Source organism: Synchiropus splendidus, chromosome 1, assembly GCF_027744825.2.
Source record: "Synchiropus splendidus isolate RoL2022-P1 chromosome 1, RoL_Sspl_1.0, whole genome shotgun sequence".
Classification (NCBI taxonomy): Eukaryota; Metazoa; Chordata; class Actinopteri; order Syngnathiformes; family Callionymidae; genus Synchiropus; species Synchiropus splendidus.
This window is the reverse complement of record NC_071334.1, coordinates 10,717,473-10,735,219: the sequence shown is the minus strand read 5'-3', so window position 1 is coordinate 10,735,219 and position 17,747 is coordinate 10,717,473. Positions and strand designations below refer to the sequence as shown.

General features: G+C 42.6%; 3 protein-coding genes across 11 annotated transcripts; 2 read left to right on the top strand and 1 right to left on the bottom strand.

Moving 5' to 3' along the window:
* Positions 1 to 410: 410 nt before the first annotated feature.
* On the bottom strand, positions 411 to 2,657 carry fam43a (family with sequence similarity 43 member A). Its single transcript, XM_053881790.1, has 2 exons — positions 2,565 to 2,657; positions 411 to 2,461 (listed from the first exon to the last, which is right to left on the bottom strand). The coding sequence occupies exon 2, from the start codon at positions 2,432 to 2,434 to the stop codon at positions 1,385 to 1,387; it is 1,050 nt and encodes a 349-aa protein (XP_053737765.1). The 5' UTR covers positions 2,435 to 2,461; positions 2,565 to 2,657; the 3' UTR covers positions 411 to 1,384.
* A 1,112-nt stretch (positions 2,658 to 3,769) lies between these two features.
* On the top strand, positions 3,770 to 9,584 carry lsg1 (large 60S subunit nuclear export GTPase 1). Its single transcript, XM_053878273.1, has 14 exons — positions 3,770 to 4,165; positions 4,453 to 4,579; positions 4,936 to 5,056; positions 5,134 to 5,220; positions 5,291 to 5,377; positions 5,446 to 5,506; positions 5,580 to 5,756; positions 5,835 to 6,158; positions 7,097 to 7,198; positions 7,269 to 7,403; positions 7,535 to 7,667; positions 8,383 to 8,462; positions 8,528 to 8,698; positions 8,782 to 9,584. The coding sequence occupies exons 1-14, from the start codon at positions 4,067 to 4,069 to the stop codon at positions 8,959 to 8,961; spliced, it is 1,884 nt and encodes a 627-aa protein (XP_053734248.1). The 5' UTR covers positions 3,770 to 4,066; the 3' UTR covers positions 8,962 to 9,584.
* Positions 9,585 to 10,102: 518 nt separating this feature from the next.
* tmem44 (transmembrane protein 44) lies at positions 10,103 to 17,349 on the top strand. 9 transcript variants are annotated; one of them, XR_008412570.1, is made up of 10 exons: positions 10,103 to 10,360; positions 10,433 to 10,547; positions 10,614 to 10,704; positions 12,141 to 12,298; positions 12,727 to 12,813; positions 12,899 to 13,069; positions 13,144 to 13,279; positions 14,353 to 14,403; positions 14,504 to 14,611; positions 17,161 to 17,306. XR_008412570.1 is itself a non-coding variant. In XM_053843877.1 (10 exons), exons 1-10 carry the CDS (start codon positions 10,274 to 10,276, stop codon positions 17,302 to 17,304), a joined length of 1,074 nt encoding a protein of 357 aa, XP_053699852.1. In that variant the 5' UTR covers positions 10,103 to 10,273; the 3' UTR covers positions 17,305 to 17,349. The 9 variants fall into 9 exon arrangements, 7 of the variants coding, with proteins under 7 accessions (XP_053699852.1, XP_053699845.1, XP_053699837.1 ...); XR_008412568.1 differs by having other exon boundaries at positions 14,501 to 14,611; XM_053843877.1 differs by having other exon boundaries at positions 10,103 to 10,287; positions 10,407 to 10,494; positions 13,144 to 13,302; positions 14,501 to 14,611; positions 17,161 to 17,349.
* The last annotated feature ends 398 nt before the right edge of the window (positions 17,350 to 17,747 follow it).

Below are 17,747 nucleotides of genomic sequence, written 5' to 3'. Positions count from 1 at the left end.
ACTGATACTGGTGTCTGGTATCGGTCCGATACTCGCAGTCATACTCTAGAATGGCCACCGATACCACTTTCCAGCAGTGTACAGTTTTTGAAAGTCAGTTTATGACAATTGTTAAATCTGTGTTTGCAATGAAACTTGTGACCGTGACCCATGTACAGAAAAAAAATACTGAGGAATGTTGTTCAAATAATGATATATATGGAAAAAAAAGTGACTCTTTGTGTAATGGTGTAAACACTCGGTATCGGTTAGTACTCAAATGCAAGTAGTTGTACATAACTTGTTTTGGAAAAAAAATGTGTATCGTGCATCGTAATTATTATTAGTATGGATATTAATTCCACTTTGAATAGATCTTCAATGATGCAATATGACTGTAGAAAATTCAACAAAGGACTTTGTTTTATAGATCATCCTCTTTGCCACCTTTATTCTTCACAGCTGTCATCAAGTTCTGTTCTGAATTCAGAACATCAAAGTGAAACCCCAGTATGTTGTTTCTCCGATGATAGTGAGCATCTTTTTTCAGTCCTGTAACATGTAATATTTAAACCATTTAGACACCATTTTACAGCCAGGATGTCACAGGTTTGATTCCACCTCTGGCCGAATGCATAGAGGACACCTCTTTGCACTCTGGTTTCTTCCCACAGTCCAAAAAGCATCTGACAGGTGACTGTAAATATCTCTAGATGTGCGTGGTTGTCTGTCTAGATGTCCCTCGAACAAACCCCATCACCCTAACCCTGTGACCCCATCAAGGAAACAAGTCAATGAATAAAAGTCAGAAGAGTTATGTTCCTAACTCCAGCCCAGAATCTGACCTACATGTAAGAGCACAGAGAACATGATTTTCACTTCTTTATTGATCGTGATGTGAGGGTCACATCAGCAACCACTTCCATAAAAATAACAATTTTAAAACATCTTCCTGTACATCATCATACATTAAGTGTGTGGTCTTTGCACAGCAAAGATAAGACATGTATGTTCTGACAACATCAACTCATGACATTGTGTATTCAGGGCCAGTCCTCCCACAAAGAAACATACACACCTCCATGTATTTACAGTGAACCATCCTTGATGTAGACAGACAGGACAACTTCCCTGTGTTTTCTTCTGAACAAACCTTACTCCCCCTTTCATTACAGGAACACTTGGAAAAGAGTTCTTTGTGGACATTTCTCTGAAGAAAAATGCTATTTTTACGGCAGAGTAAACAAGCTCGGGGCGGCCACAAATCCTCTTAAATAATAGAGGGGGAATTAGAGCAGCATGTCCTGCAGGGTTCTCTTAGTTCAACCAGCCTTCACTCACACACATTTTCCAAAATATTTTGATCAGCGGAGGCACAAGTTCAGTTGGACACAAACATGTTGGCTCAGGCAGTTTCGGGCACCTTGGCCTCCTCAAAGTTGCTATGAAGTGAGTTCAGAGGAGGGGGGTCTTGGTTGCTCTCTATGGAGGACTCGCTCCCTGAGCTCTCACCAGACAGGAGTCTGGTCACTCTCAGGTCCGCCTTCAGAGTCTGCACGTCGTTCCCGATGCACATCTCCCCGAGGTCACTGATGATCTGAGACAAGTGTTTGCCGTTGGATACGCTGCCTCCGCGGTGCTCCAGAATGTCCTCGCACTCGAAATGCATGGCCTTCTTCTCCTCCTCCTCCTCGCCCAGCAGGTCCTCGGTGATGGAGCCCAGCTTCGGTGCGCTCCGGCTGCGCTCCACCGGGGGTTTGTATAGACACTGTCCGTTCAGGAGCTTCCGCAGCGGGACCAGCGGGATGCTCTGCTCCCCGATCAGCTGCTGCTGCTGGTGCCGCGCGTCGTCCCGCCGCTTGAGCCGCTTGAACTCGGCCAGGGCGGTGGCGGAGGTCTGGTAGAGCAGCAGCGCCATGGCCTTGGCCTTCTCCGGCTTGGACACCAGCACGGCGTGGCAGCGCAACATCACCGCCTTGTGCTTCATCTCGTGCCGGTAAATCCACGCGAACACTCGCGGCAGCCTCGGGTCCGCCACGCAGAAGGTCACCCGGTGCAGCAGGTACAGGTGTCCCGGTCTCCTGGCCCGGTCGTCCACGTGCACCATGCGGATCCCCTGCGCGCTGATGGTGAGCCGCATCTTGGTTCCGCACTTGCCCAGCTCGCTCTTGCCCCAGATCTTGCTGACCGCCACGTCGGTACAGCCGTCCCCCTTGGACTGGATGGTGGTGGCGTTGCCCAGGTACAGCACCGTGTAGGTGGGATCCTCACCGGTGATCCTCACCTTTTTCCTCTTGGACTTGAACATGCTGCCCACCCGATGGAGCGCGCTCTCCGGGCAGGACTTGGCGAAGGAGGTGAGCGCGGAGTAGTTGAGGCTCACCGCATAGCCCTTCTGTTTGGACAGCTTGTCTTCCTCGATCAGCTCGAACTTGTTCTTTTTCCACGGCAGCATCTTGGCGCTGCTTCCGCTCACCGGTCACTAAGAAGCAAACAAAAAGTCAACGTTCAGGACACGCGGCTTTGAAATCGTCTGCCGTGACGTCAGCTGCGGGCTACTCTAACGGAAAGCAAAGACTCCGTACTTTGTGCGTCCGGCCGGCAAAGTTCTCTGGGCCATCGTGGGCCAACCCGCACGTAGTCTGCTGACTTCTCTCTCACGCGTATCAACGGCAGGTTGAAGCTTTATATACTGGGCGGAACCACAATGCCTCACTGTGGGGGTGTGGACTGAACCAAGTGAGAAGACTTCAAAGTTTTCTGTGTCGGGTGCTTTAATCCAACATTCTAATGGGAATAGAAAAAAGTCAAATATCAAGTTCAAATAGTTTAATAAGAGCTTTATGTTATCCAGCTGTTTCTGAAGTGAAATTTGGTGTTGGTTGTTGTGCGATATAATTATTCCATAACGTTATAGATAGAACATTAAACGGTAACTGTTCTTGTTACAGGGGCACGATTCTCTGGTTTTAGTTTGCACTCGTCCCTGTTCCTGGTTTCCATTTCCAGGATTAGTAGCGGCTGTCGTGGAGATGAGTTACCTGAGGATTGCGTCTCCTTTTCCCAAGAGTTTCGTTTAATTATCATCACTATGGGCAGCAGCAAGCAGATCGTAATTGGGACGTGGCAGTACAGTATGCTTTAATGTAAAACAATCAACTCAGAAAAAAACATTACACTCATATAAAATTGAATTTCAAATGACATATTTTTAGTTCAGGATTTATGTAGACAATTTGCCTGTTCTCCGGACAAACCGTTCATACAGGTACAATGCTGCCATCTATTGATTTCTAAGAGAACTGACAGTGTTGGTTTTTCTTGGGTGAAAGTGTTAAAATACAAACTGATACTTTTCAATGAAAACTCACCACTCACCGCAATTGATTTGTTGTTACACTTCGTTATTTTGCATGTATTCTCAGTCATTATGGTTTTCCCCTTTGCTTTTTTTTAAATTTACCAATCACTATGTTTGTTTTATTTTGAAAATCGATTTTTAATCATGATAAACATATACATTTAATTTGGCGTGTAACTGAACTGAACTGAATTTATTTACAAATAAAATGCGAAGAATGTTCATGTTTCGTTTGACCGTTATTTGACTAGTTTAGTTTAGAAAAACACAGTCCGCCCACAGACTTCAGGTTTGCAATTTATTCTCGTTCACATCTATCAAATGATAATAAAAAAAATCTGTTTTTGTTTCCTGGGCTCAACTCAGGAGGAACCATTGTCAGACGATTATGTTTTATGGACGACAGATTTAAAGGTTGCGCTCAAAGATGGACCGTACCATAGCGCTTAAATAAAATCAGAAGTTAAAAGTAACTGCTTCGTAGTTTCTAATTATTTTTCGTATATTGGAGTTAATATACGCCCTAATAGCATTTAGATAATCTTTCAAACACACGTAAAATATTCATATAGGCAAACATTTTTGTTAAATTTGGTTTGCTCCACATCCGGTTGACCAACAACATACTTGCACATGTGTCGTCTTTTCCTAAATCGTGGAGCTGAATTTTATCGTCTCTTATGATTAACACGTTGAGCTTCCACACTAATTGACGCTTTTAATATCATGGGTAAGAAGAAAGCAGGAGGGAGCAGTGGACTAGGTCGAGCGTTGATCAAGGAGAGACTTCAGTCCGGTCGAGGCGGTAAAAGAGGAGACACCTGGGTATGACATGCACACAGCTCAGAAAAAGTTGTGCAGTAAACTTCGAGAAGTCTTCGAATTGTTTTTCCAATAAGCTGTCAACGTGTCTCCCCCCGTGATCGTGTTGTCTTCGTATCCAAAATATGTCACGCTGTCACGCGTGTAGTTGTGTGGTATAGGAGCCTATTATGACATGTTTTCGCTCACAAATATATATATATATATATATATATATATATATATATATATATATATATATATATTTTATCTTTGAGTTCCCGTCTGTTAATTAGTTTATATGTTTCTAGCTACACACCAGTGAACTCAACGATGGATACGACTGGGGTCGGTTAAATCTTCAGTCAGTGACGGAGCAAAGCTCCATGGATGACTTTTTGGCCACTGCAGAATTAGCTGGAACTGAATTTGTCGCAGGTAAGTAAATATTAAGTGATGATGTAGTAATCAGTTTTCGTGATCGTTTTAGATTGTAATTGAAAGGCTTCTGACTTAATAATGTATAAGAAGAGACAAAAAAGTCATTGAAACTGAACTGAATGTTACATGCCTGGTATTTTTCTAAACTTCGTCCTCTTGAATACAGTCTTGAGTGTCAATAGGACTTGCCATGTGGTAGACTTTTTCAGTTGTGTTATTTGTTGACTTGGCAAGAAACTGTTGTGTGACATACCTTTTCTCCAAGTTCTATTTATATAGTTTCTAATTGAGTGATTTGTTTTTATTTTGGGTCGTTGTAAGATTAAATGTGATGTGTTTTCTCATTTTATTAGAGAAGCTCAACATCAGGTTTGTACCAGCGGAAGCAAGAGCAGGTTTGTTAACATCCGAGGAGAAAATCCGGCTGAAAAAGTTACATGAAGAGAACAAGAATTTCCTCAGAATACCACGCAGGTATGTTGAATATTTGGGCTTTTATCTGTGGATTGATGTTTGCCGCGTAAAGACTTGTGTCCTTGCGTTGTTAACAGGCCCCAGTGGGATGAAAGCACCAGTCCAGAGGCTCTCCAGATGGCAGAGAAAGATAGCTTCCTGGAGTGGAGGCGGCAGCTTGCCCAGTGAGTTCCTTACGATGCATAAAATCTGAATCTGCTCCACTTTATATGACTGGGTCTGAAATCTTATCAGGCTTGAAGAAGAGCAGAAACTAATACTGACACCGTTTGAGAGGAATCTGGAGTTCTGGAGACAACTGTGGCGAGTCATTGAGAGGAGGTATGGACTGAAGAGAAGCGCTGATTCTGTCTTGGAAGTGCCGACATCATATTTTGTCTTTCTCCTAGTGACGTGGTTGTTCAAATCGTGGATGCCAGAAATCCTTCATTGTTCAGATGTCCTGACCTGGTAAAGAATTTCAACTCAAAATTAATATTGATTAAATCAGAAAATCCTGAAAGCAACATTCTTTACTTTTCAGGAGTTGTATGTCAAAGAAGTGTCAGAGGACAAAGTGAACATGCTGTTGGTGAACAAAGCTGACTTGTTGACCAGAGAGCAGAGGCGAGTTTGGGCCAAATACTTTGAGAAAGAAGGAATCAGGGCAGTTTTTTGGTCTGCAATTGCGGAAGGCAACCGACTGGATGCGGAGGAAAAGGTGAGTGTGATGCTCCATCTGCATCTCTTTGACTGAGTAAACATGAAATATCGAACATGAGGGCGAACAACTCTGCAGGGTGTGGAGGTGGAGGATCCGGAGCAAGAGAGTGACCAAGAGAATGAGAGATGTCCAAACAATGAAGAAATGGAGCCGGAGGAGGAAGAAGATGATGATGAAGAGGAGTATGCAGACAGTGCTAATGTGGAACACCAGATCACGGTGGAGGAAGAGGACTGGCAAACATGCTCTGAGGGGGAAGAAGAAGTGGACCCTGTTCAGTCTTGTAAATCCTCCTTCCGAAATTCCAGTCGTCTCCTACATAAGGATGAGCTTCTGACGATGTTCAAGTCCGTTCACAATGGACAGAAGTGTAAAGATGGACAACTGACAGTCGGATTGGTGGGTTTGAATTTGTCACACTCACTTTCTAATTCTGATTATTTGATTTATTATTGAAACACAATTACACTTTTTATCAGTACAATATATTCCCTTTAATATAATCAACAGTATTTCTTAATTCCAAAATGGTCTTCAGAAGGTAATGTCTAGTGTGCAAGTGTGATCTGTGTCAGATCATCTGTCAAACAGGAAACCAAACATGGCTGTCGTCATACATACATTCATCTTCAGTTAGTCAGTGCTTAGTCCTGTTCAGGGTTGTGGGAAGTGCTGGAGCGTATCCCAGCAGTCATTAGACAAGAGGCAGGAATACACCTTGGACAGGCCGCCAGTCCATCAAGTGACCATAAAATAAACAACTTTACATTAAAGCCAGTTCATAAAAAAAGGCAAAGTCTTAGATCCTCCTACGCACTGTTGCAAAATCAAGGAAGCTTGATGGAAAATGCTGACTCACCTTTTGATTTGAGCCTTCACTCGTAGGAGACCTGACTGAGAAAGGATTTTAAGGTTTATTTATTTGGAGAAATCTAAGTTTATCAGTTATGTTACATTATGATAGAATATTTTCAGAATACAAGAAGAATGATAAGCAGCAACCTTGATGAGTCGAGGTTTTTTTTTCCCTTGCATCCCCGATGACGAAAAATAAACTTCACAAGTGATTATTTGTAAAGGCAGAACACTGCAAAATGTTACTGACTGTTGAATACCTGTGTAGTTATTTAATATGTTTTATATTCTTCCCCATTCTATTGTAACAAAATTGGCTTGCTTGGTAGTTCATTTTGTAGAAGTAGGCAAAATTAGGCTGACGACAGCCCAGCAGCAGATCAGGCAGAATTTCTTTTAGATGAATTACGCTTATATGTATATACACGGTGAAACCTGCAGCTTCACTCTCAGTGTATTCACGATTATGACTCTTTCCTAAGGTGGGGTATCCAAATGTGGGGAAAAGCTCCACCATCAACACTATTCTCAGGAATAAAAAGGTGTCGGTGTCAGCCACGCCCGGACACACCAAGCACTTTCAGGTACAGGCTTTCACTTCCACCCATTGTGTAAATTGTGTCGGCCAGTGGGACTGACCTCCACCCTCCCCAGACTCTGTACGTGGAGCCAAGCCTGTGTCTCTGCGACTGTCCCGGTCTGGTCATGCCGTCGTTTGTTTCCACCAAAGCCGAGATGATCTGCTGTGGAATCCTGCCCATTGACCAGATGAGAGATCACGTACCAGCTGTGTCCTTTATATCCTTCACTGTACCTTAGACCTCTAGTGGAAGTGTTGCAGTACTGCATCTATATTGTCTTAACATGAAATTACATTCCCAGATTCGATCAGTTGCTGTTCCTCCCAATGTCCTTAACAGATTACTCAAGTGTGTCAAACAATCCCTCGACATGTATTTGAGGGCACATATGGCATCAATATCATCCGGCCACGAGAAGACGAGGACCCCGACCGGCCCCCGACCTCAGAGGAGCTACTGATGGCATACGGATGTGAGAACTCACCACCCCTTTGTTGTCGAATCCAGGGATTTTCACAGTGTTGGAGATTGTGTGTGTAATATTCAGGAGTGGTAGGAAACTGGCTACATTAAACGTGATTTGAAATTAGAATAAAACATTTCATTTGATTGTGAAGCATACAATCAAATCACTGTAATCTTTCATGTGACTGGGCTGAAAAAATTTGTGGATTTACTCACGTTTCATCATGTTGGTTTAGATTTACATTATATAGTTCTTTTCAAGGCACCCAATGCACTTTACAGAAACCATAGTTCATTCATTCCTCAGTCACACCTGTGGTGGTAAGCTACATACATGCTTATGTGAAATATGTTAAAGAAAATACAATGGCCTAAAAAAATTGTAGGTTGTCTATTTCTATCTTCTGGTAAGATCTGTTTGATCTATAATGATATATGTTGAGGAGAAGTGACATTAAATCTAATTTCCTCATACTCCTTCACACAAGTTTGTCATTGCAATTTTGCATCTCTAAATTTACAAACTAAATCTGGAAAGCTGTTCACACATGCTGCTTTGCTGAAGTGTTTCATCGCCATTGCATTGGAAAGGATTAGTATGGAAGATTTACCCTTAAATTTTCTATTTGTTTCTGTAGTCTGAAGAATGAAATGAAGTTAACTGTGTTGCCACTTAGTTGCTGAGAGCATGTCAAAACTGCTGGTGTCTGCATTTATTCCAGATATGAGAGGCTTCATGACATCGCACGGCCAACCCGATCAGCCCAGATCTGCTCGCTACATCCTGAAAGATTATGTCAATGTAGGTTCTGTCACTTTGTGGTCTAAACACTTCTGAAGTACAAAAACTTAGGTGTTTTCTATCAGGGAAAGCTGCTGTACTGCCACCCACCTCCACACATCAACGCTGAAGACTTCCAGCCACAGCACAGCAAGTTTCACAAGACAGACATAGACAACACCGTTTTCTCTTCTGCAACAAACAGGACCAAAGTGAAGAGGATAGAGAATGTCGTTGATAAGACGTTCTTCCACGCGGTACCACTTAACTGTTCTTCTCTTTTAAGTTTATCTGCATGAATGCTGAAGTTTTAATGGGATCCTCTCTGTTTGTCTATTAGGAAAATGTGCGCGCGCTCTCCAAGGGAGTCCAGTCGGTCATGGGCTACAAACCTGGGAGTGGGCCAGTTGGACTGGACAAGGCTGCAGCTGAGCCCACGGCGGGAAAACCCTGGAAAAAACACGGCAACAGAAAGAAGAAGGAGAAAGTGCGAAGGCTTAACAAGCATCTGGACGCCTGAGAACTGTGTGACGCATGAACGAATCATCTCGGCTGCAGGACAAGCTTAAAGTCGAATTCACGTGTGACTCCAGAGCAGTTAATTGTTGCTTGGTAGATGTCAGGCCCCTTAATCCTGAAGGGTCAGGCTGGCCTGATACTTACCAGTGGATAATCTGGTGTGAGCATCACATTGCTGTGTTCCTTTCTACTGGGTCACACAGTGTACTGATGGAGGTTTGATAACCTCCTGATGGGAAATGGACTCATGTGATTCTGAGACTTTTAAGCTGGGTGTGAGTACAACATTAAGATTTCAAAAGCATCAACAATGATCACTTATTAATGCCATCACCTCACATTCTGCCTTGACTCGATGTGCTGTCAAAATCCATGATCAAGTATAACTACAGATTCTTATACAGAACTATCCCCTTGCAAGTGGGTTGGAAGAAAGTCAGACAGATATTTGCTACAATTCAGAAACACATCTCATGTCAGTAGTAGTCACTATCCATGGTAAACTTACTACCTGCTCTTCAGAGATGTGGTTTTCAGTTTTTGATTCTGTGACATGTGCTTTTCAGACCTTTTTCAGTCACTTGTAACATTGTAATATAACTGATTAAAACTCTTGTCAGTCACTCATGGAAGCAAGTTCTGAGTGGTGGTTTGTCAACGGCCGGATACTGAAAGTGATGTTGAGTCAGTAATGTAGATTAGGTTTACAGTTACAGCGTTGACATGAGTTCACTTATTTGAATATTTCATTTGAGATATATATATATATATATATATATATATATATATATATATATATATATATATATATATATATATATATATATATTTTTTTTTTTTTTTTTTTTTTTTTTTTGATTGTAACATTTAATTATATTTTCAAAGAATAGTGCTTGTCATTCCAATTGAGTAAGAACAGACCGCGACCTACCTGACACCATGGCGAACGATTGCAACTTGTTCTACGGTCAAGAGAGTTGGGACCCACGGAAAATACTTGAACAAAAAACGGTCAAAGTAAAGGAAGAGTTACCCAGAAATAAAATTGAGTTACCCAGATAATTTACAATACTTAATAACTACGAAATAACGACACGCTCGGGTGACTTCCGCCTTCTTCAGCGGGACTCGCGTATGACGTCGACATTTGGCGCCAGAAGTACAGCTGAATGATTCACACGCGTGTACGATTACGACTGTTGTTTTTGTTTAACTATGGTTATGAGTACATTTTTGTACGGCATCCAGCCAGAGGATAACTTTTACACGTTCCCTTCCAGTCTACTCCAGTTTTGCGTGGAGTCGTTCAACACATGTTTTTCTTCAGGTGCGAATGGCTACTGCGTCCCCGTCGGTCTCACCGCCTTGTCGGCGCTACTGCTGCTGCTGTCATGTGTTCGGTATGTGTCTCACTCCCACTCTTGACGATAAATTCCCCATTTAAAGGGTTAAACTAGCGACGTGCGCGTTAGCTCTGTTTGCCAAAGAAGCCAGCGTCCGGGTCACGCGTTCACCTCCACCTACTGCTTCCTGGGTGAGTTGTGCGGCGCCGTCGGAGCGGTCTTGTCGAAGCAACTTCAAATTCAGGTAGATTTCGATTCATTCTCGACTGTATCCTTGTAAAATTTTTTACAACTTTGTTGTTCTTTCTAGGTTTTTATGGGAATATTTTCGCTGCTTGTGAGCGCTGCGAACATGATTTTCGGATGCTTCCCGGTGTTCCTATGCTGGAACACACTGGCAGGTGCGTTTTCATTTGAAACACAAAGGTCACTATGTGTGTTTGTAAAGTAAATGAACAGAAATGAAAATGTAATTCGTTAAAATTGCATTTTTAAGAGCAGTTATAATGCAATAGTTGAAAATCTTCTTTTCCTTTCGGCTTCTTCCTTCAGAGGTGACCACAGCGGATCATCTTCCTCCATCTCACCCTGTCCTCTGCTTCCTCTTCTCTCAAACCTACAGACCACATGTCCTCCTTCACCACCTCCATAAACCTCCTCTTTGGCCTTCCTCTCCACCTTCTGCCTGGCAGTTCCAACCTCAACATCTTCATCTACCAATGTACTGGCTCTCTCTCTCCTCTGTACATGTCCAAACCATCTCCATCTAGCCTCTCTGACTTTGTCTCCTAAACACCTGAGCACATGTGCTGTCCCTCTGATCTACTGCTTCCTGATCCTATCCATCCTGCTCACTCCCAGAGAGAAGCTCAGCATCTTCATCTCTGCTACCTCCAGCTTTGCCTCCTGTCTTTTCCTCAGTGCCACTGTTTCCAAACCATACAACATTGCTGGCGTCACCACCCTTTTGGACACCTTCCCTTTCATCCTTGCAGACACCCTTTTGTCACACATCACACCTGACACTCCAATTATTCCATCCTGTTTGCACCCGCTTCTTCACCTCTTTCTCACACTCTCCATGGCCCTGGACAGATGAGCCTAAGTACTTCAAATCCCTCACCTTCTTTATCTCTGCATCCTGTAACTTCAACTGTCCACTGGGCTCCCTCTCATTCACACACATGTATTCCGTGTTACTGTGGCTAACCTTCATTCCTCTCCTTTCTCTTCCACTTGCTCCCTGCTCTCACCATAGATCACAATGTCATCTGCAAACATCATTGTCCAAGGGGCTTCTTGTCTAACCTCATCTGTCAACCTGTCCATCACCACCGCAAAGAGGAAGGGGCTCAGAGCTGAGCCTTGGTGCAGTCCCACCTCCACCTTGAACTCCTCTGTGACACCTTCAGCACACCTGTCATACATGTCCTGCACCACTCCAACATACTTCTCTGCCACTCCAGACTTCCTCATACAATACCACAACTCTTCTCTTGGCACTCTGTCGTACGCTTTCTCCAGGTCCACAAAGAGACAACGGAGTTCCTTCTGACCTTCTCTGTACTCCATGAACATCCTCAAAGCTCTTTTTTTGGCATGAAGCCAAACTGTTCCTCACATATGGTAATAATAATAATTGAAAATGGCAATCGTATTTAATCATAGAATCCAAATCTTTCTATGTCTTCCCTGTATACCTCTCCAGTAAGTTGTAAGTGATCATGGGTTGCTATATCTTGACTGACAAATTGGTGAGTTCTATATTCCAGATGTTTGATTAAATCCAGGTTTCTCATTGATCATCACATTGATCGTAGTTTGTGCTTTCCTATAGAGAGGAAGAGGAGGATGAAGAGGCGACGCAGGAGGCAGCTTCTTCTGGCTACATGTGTCTTCACGGTGGTGTCTGGTGGTTATCTGATGTCAGGTTTCACCAGCCAGCGAGCAGAGACACACTTCCGTGGACGAGGACTCCTTTATATTGATCTGCAGGTCAGCTACAGTAAATTTTTTTTTTTTACGACAAAAAACGCTAGCTTTTCGTCCTAGTTCTCACTCCCATCTGCCGCTGACTTCACCTGGTCTGTTTCGTCAATTGTCTTGCGTGTGCAGCCTCATTTGTTTTTCACTTGTGTTGTTGTCGTGCAGTTATTATCCTTTTCTTTCAGTCATCCCATCCACTTCCCTGTTGCTTGATATGTTTTCCAGTTGGGCTTTTATAGTTGGGGTTTTCCTTTGTTTTATCATGCGTGAGCAACATTTTTGGCTTGTAGTACAAGCTTCTTGATCGCTGGTGGGTCAGTGTTACAATTAACACTGCATGTTGCATCTTCTCATATGAGGTCTCTGACTGAACATTAAGTGTTAAAGTTAACCAAATATCCCATGAACATGCTGAATTTGACTCGATTCATTTGCAGGACAACAGTGAGATCCTGGGCTACATCCTTGGCTTGCTTTGCTTTTTCATCACTTCATCCTCAAGGTTTCCAGCGCTTTACACAGCGGTGAGTGATTTGTTTTCACTTAACTTTCTGCCCTTTTTTGCTAAATCTTCCCAGAGGGTGTCATGTTTGTTTTTACCCCCGACAGCACAAAGGACAGACACTGCCAAAATCTCCTGTGCTCACCAGAGGGTTGTGTTCACTGGCTGCTGCTCTCTATGCCACTGCTATTCTGCTTCACAACAGCAGTCCTGGGCTTGTCCTGAGGGCTCTGCCATGGCTCCTGTCTGCAGTGGGCACAGCTGCCCTGGATCTCCTGGTATCCTCCAGTCACACAGTGACTGCTGAAACTATACAAAATTGATGAGCATGACTTTGACCTCCGCTTTCCAGTTTGTGTTAATCTTTTGGTGCAAACAAGGAACCTTGCAGGAGCCTATGAGAGACGGTGACACAATAAGTCTTTTGGGCACCTCTGTCGTCATTACCAAAAGGAAGTTTGCCACAAAGATGAAGATGACACCACTAAGTAATTTGCCTGTCAACACAAAGGTGCTTAAATGTCAGTGGAAGTCGTGCAACAGGGATTATCTGCCCTATTTATCTGGGTTCTCCTGTTGACTTTCCTGTGGTCAGTACCTACAGCAAGGAGAGCAGTCAGGCTGGCTTCCTTTGAACCAAATTGGTGATGAATAGTTAGTTTGATACAAAATGAGGAACAAGGTTAAGTTATCGTTATAATGCAGTATTCCCCAGGTCTGTGGGGATGTGATGTGTGTTACTTCATTTAATTTGTAGTTTTATTTTTTTGCAACAAATTTCTAATTTATGTCTTGAAAAACAATACAATTAAAACTAGCAATTTTGTGAAATATCCTGACATTTAGCAAAGCAAAATTCCTCTGTTTATCGAGGGAAAAATAATCGAATTTGAAAACACAGCAGGGTTTCAGCTAGGATTTTTGAAAACCAGGTTGTAGCCATTGGTGGAGACCATCAATGTGGTCGAGGATCATTCTGAGATTTAGAACTGCAGAGAAATTAGTTGCCTACTTATCAAACTTCAGGCATGTTCTTCTGCTGTATCTGAGCAGAGGTCTCCGATGATACATTATTAATGATGATGAAAAATGTTCCTTGTGTGTGTATCAAGTTTGTAGAATCCATTGAGTTGATGATTGGCCTTGAATGCGAATAAGTGTTATGTTATCTCCAACCTGGTCACAGACTTGACAAACAGGAGCAGCAACTATTTTTGATGCCCTCAAATGTTTTCAAGTCTCTGCCAGTGACAGAAGCTGAGCTCTGACGTGCTGAATTAGGTCCTAATTTGGGGCTCTGATAAAAACTCACCTGAAGATTTGAAAGTAGCTGAACTTAAGTTTGTTGTTTCCTAGTCGCGGTACATTTTCACTTCAGTATTTCCCTCATTTTGGAATGAGGAAATACTGAATATTGCAAGCAAGAAATATTGCTATTCTTGGTCACTGATTATGCTGCAAATGTAACTTGTTTTTAGCCAGTAGATTTTATGAGGTTGACTTTTTGGATTGAAAAGTTTGTTTCTGTCACCTTCATGTTTTCTCCGTCAATGATCACCAGTCAACGGAAATGGGCGGCTATTTGGACGTGGACAGCAAGTCTGCGTTACAGGTAAGTGATGTTGTCAAAAATCTCTCCAAAGGTGTTGACTCACCCTGTCATTTTTTTCCGGGCTCAAATTGACACTACCTCTTGTTGTTGTGGACAGAAGGAGGCACATCACCACCCTCCCGTCAGGACGGTGAGGTCAATAAACCTTGATGGTTTATGCGCTTCAGACACATCATGGGAATCATCAGATGACAGCTCTGATCTGCAGGTGAGTCGAGGTGATTCACTGAAGTGCGCTGTGGCCTCCTCACCACTCAAGTTTAGAACCGCTGTTATGTCTTAATTTACCATAATTTCTCATCCAGCCTCCTATTTGTTTCCTCAATGTTGAGCAACCATCTTTTCGACCGAAAAAAAAAAAAACATTGCTGTTTTTCCAAGGTGGTTAAATCTTTTTGTTCAAAGCTGGTGACTGGAAATGTACAGTTAACAAGTGTAATTGAGAAGCATTCCTCTTTTATGTACTGATTCAATATTGTCATGAGCATGTGATGCTGGGTCAAATTGAATTCAAACATAATGAACAGCGTGATCTGCTTTAAAAAGCCCAAGAAAACTGCTTGGAGCAAGAGGCAGTAACATCCACTGTCAGGACTACAGTTTAATCTCATTTTCTCATGTTGTGTGGTCTTGTATTAACTCTGTTAAGGAGGGTAAAACCTTCTCATTTTGACGTATCATGTCCCTGTTATTTGAAGTGAACAGTTAGTTTACATGTTAGTTATTTACAATGTTAAGATCTAATCTTCAACGTCTATTGCTTTTGGGATTTGCAAGCTGCTACTGAGTCAAAAAATTAATCCAACTATGACATATTCCATGAAGAATATTATTTTCTGCACTCCAGTTTTAGTTGTATAATGTGTAGATCATAGATTGTTTGATAAAATGTAAAATATCCCTGGATCTGTGTGCAATCCCAATATGAAGCTGCAGGGATGGAAGTCTGCTCTTCCTAATCCAAGAACATGGGGTTATCTTTCAGTCTTGTTCATGAGGGAGCGGAAGATGAGCTTGAAGCTGACAGACAAATGAGTTGGACCAAGAAGGATGATGGGTGTAAACAGAGAGGATGATCGAAGTAGTGTCGAGGCTGAAACGTGGTGATGTGCTGTTCGGACTTGATGAAACTGTGTCCTCATTTTCAAAGCTCGGTAGGTGGTGCTCTGGGGTAAAAATGATTTGGGGTTTCAATGAAATAGTTGTTTGAATTCTAAGATATCTTAATGGAGAGTGCTATCCAGTGGACACTGTTTCATGAAGCCTCATCAGCCCATCAGGATCAGTGCAGTGTTTTTAGTCATGAAGACAAAGCATCAGTCTGTGGTGGTCGAAACAGATCTGAGCCTAGAGACGACACCTTTGTTGTATCAATCATTCCTGCCCTCACCTGTGGATACCTGCGAAACAGTGGCCACAGTCAGCCTGTCTTTTCTGGGTGCTGAAGGACTGATGACGCTCCATGTAGCAGTGTCCTTATTTCTAGATCGCAGTAGGTGGCGCTCTTGCTTTAAAAAAAAAGACATTCATTCCTTCATTGAAATGGTAGTTCAAATCCAAAGATTTTAGAGAGTGGCATCTAGTGGGTACTGAAAATGTGGATACTGTTTCATGAAGCCTCAAGAGCATGACCCTGGGTCATGCTTGCTGTGGATGCCATCTTCACACCATCTTGGTATAGTGTTGTTGGACGTCTTTCTGAGAGTTGCCACCAGAGCAGACCCATTACACACGTGAGCATTCATGTCTCTTAGTTGTCTTGCGAGAGGACCATGTGGGTATTATTTTTAACTGAGAGCGCCACCTAATGAGCTTTGAAAATGAGGTCACTGTTTCATGACGCCCCAACGGCCGACCACTACTGTGGGCCTTAACACTGTCTGCCAAATAGAACCTCTCACGGATCCAACACCATTTGAATCGTTCCAGTTGAAGAACCACTCTGTTGTTGTTAATGTCTGGTCTAGAGCCTTTCAGATATGTTCTTCAAAAACAACGTCCTCGTGCTGCGAGGTGACTGAGTGAATACATTTCCTTCCACATAATTTCTCACAGTGGTTAATGTTTAATCCAAGTTATGCAATATGACTGAACACAGGACAGCTGGGTCGATACTGGAAGGGCTTTTGAGGACACGATAATAACCATTACACACTTCCATCAAAGTAACAAGGCTGGTTAATAGACAATTATCTGCTCTGCCACTTGATTAAACACCATTCCTAGTCTTGGAGCGTTGACTTCTTTTCTACGAGAGACAAGTGCACCTGCTTTTTATTTATGGTCTGTTATGATGTTTGATGGGTGCGAGCTGGTCAGGCATTTCCCTTTCAACTCTAGATGCTGATACAGAAACTAGCAGCTCCTCACATAAAATACAAATAAAAATAAAAAAAACAGTATCCATGCGGCCTTAAAGCGATTGGATATTCTCTGATCTAAAATCTTTATGAACAACCATTTCACTGAAACGTCACAGCACTTTTAATTTGAGAGTGTCACCGACTGAGTTCTGAAAATGCGGACACCGTTTCATGAAGCCTCATCAGCCCATCACTACTTTTGTGTTTCCATTGTCCCAGTTTATTTCACACCATTTCATTTTATTCCTGTGAAAAGTGTTGACCACAGCAACTGACTCACTGTACACATGTTTACTACCTTCTGAGGCAAATAACTTTTTTTCAGTAAACGTTTTTACCAGTCCAATGTACCAACCAATTCTATGACTTCCTTTTCTCTCGTCTTTGTCTTCAGTGGGATTTTGAGCAGATAAATACAACTTGGAATAATAAAAAACGAGAGCAAGGTAGAGAGCCCTCCAAAGAGTGCACTGATGACCTGAAACCTTCATCTTCCTGCCAATATGAAGTTCCTCTCAACCCACAGATGGTGGTGTGAAGGGTTGCGTCATATACGTATTTGAAAATATGATTCATTTGCCACTAATAAATTTCAAAAGGAATATTTGTCTTTTCTTTTTTGACAAACACTGGGCCACTTGAGATGTTTTGTGATGGCCCGGCTCTATTAAAACTATATTCACCGCAGAATGCATTTCCGGGTCACTAGGTCATATCCTGTAATTTGTTAGTCAGTCAGGGTTATCGGAGCCAGAGAAGTCTAAAGAAACGGCGGCACAGATAAGCCACAGACTCGATGGCTAGGCTTCCCCAAAGTTCTCTGTCATCAGTCTTCTCAAGCACTTTGTTTGATAACACCAGACCAGAAGCTCCGATCTTTTTCAGCAGCAAGAGCTTCCTGATGTCTGATAGTGGAACAATACCCAGATTGGAGCAACAATAATGAAGCATTATGTCGTCCTCCCTGATACAAGTGAACCG

What these genes read in the sequence shown, in the direction of transcription:
- tmem44 (XM_053843854.1), top strand. Translation starts at nt 10,176, where the DNA reads ATGGTTATGAGTACATTTTTGTACGGCATCCAGCCAGAGGATAACTTT. An exon ending in TCCTTTATATTGATCTGCAG is followed by an intron (nt 12,299 to 12,726) that starts GTCAGCTACAGT and finishes ATTCATTTGCAG; the next exon opens with GACAACAGTGAGATCCTGGG. An exon ending in CAGCTGCCCTGGATCTCCTG is followed by an intron (nt 13,070 to 13,143) that starts GTATCCTCCAGT and finishes TCCGCTTTCCAG; the next exon opens with TTTGTGTTAATCTTTTGGTG.
- fam43a (XM_053881790.1), bottom strand. Translation starts at nt 2,434, where the DNA reads ATGCTGCCGTGGAAAAAGAACAAGTTCGAGCTGATCGAGGAAGACAAG.
- lsg1 (XM_053878273.1), top strand. Translation starts at nt 4,067, where the DNA reads ATGGGTAAGAAGAAAGCAGGAGGGAGCAGTGGACTAGGTCGAGCGTTG. An exon ending in GACAACTGACAGTCGGATTG is followed by an intron (nt 6,159 to 7,096) that starts GTGGGTTTGAAT and finishes CTCTTTCCTAAG; the next exon opens with GTGGGGTATCCAAATGTGGG. An exon ending in GACACACCAAGCACTTTCAG is followed by an intron (nt 7,199 to 7,268) that starts GTACAGGCTTTC and finishes CACCCTCCCCAG; the next exon opens with ACTCTGTACGTGGAGCCAAG.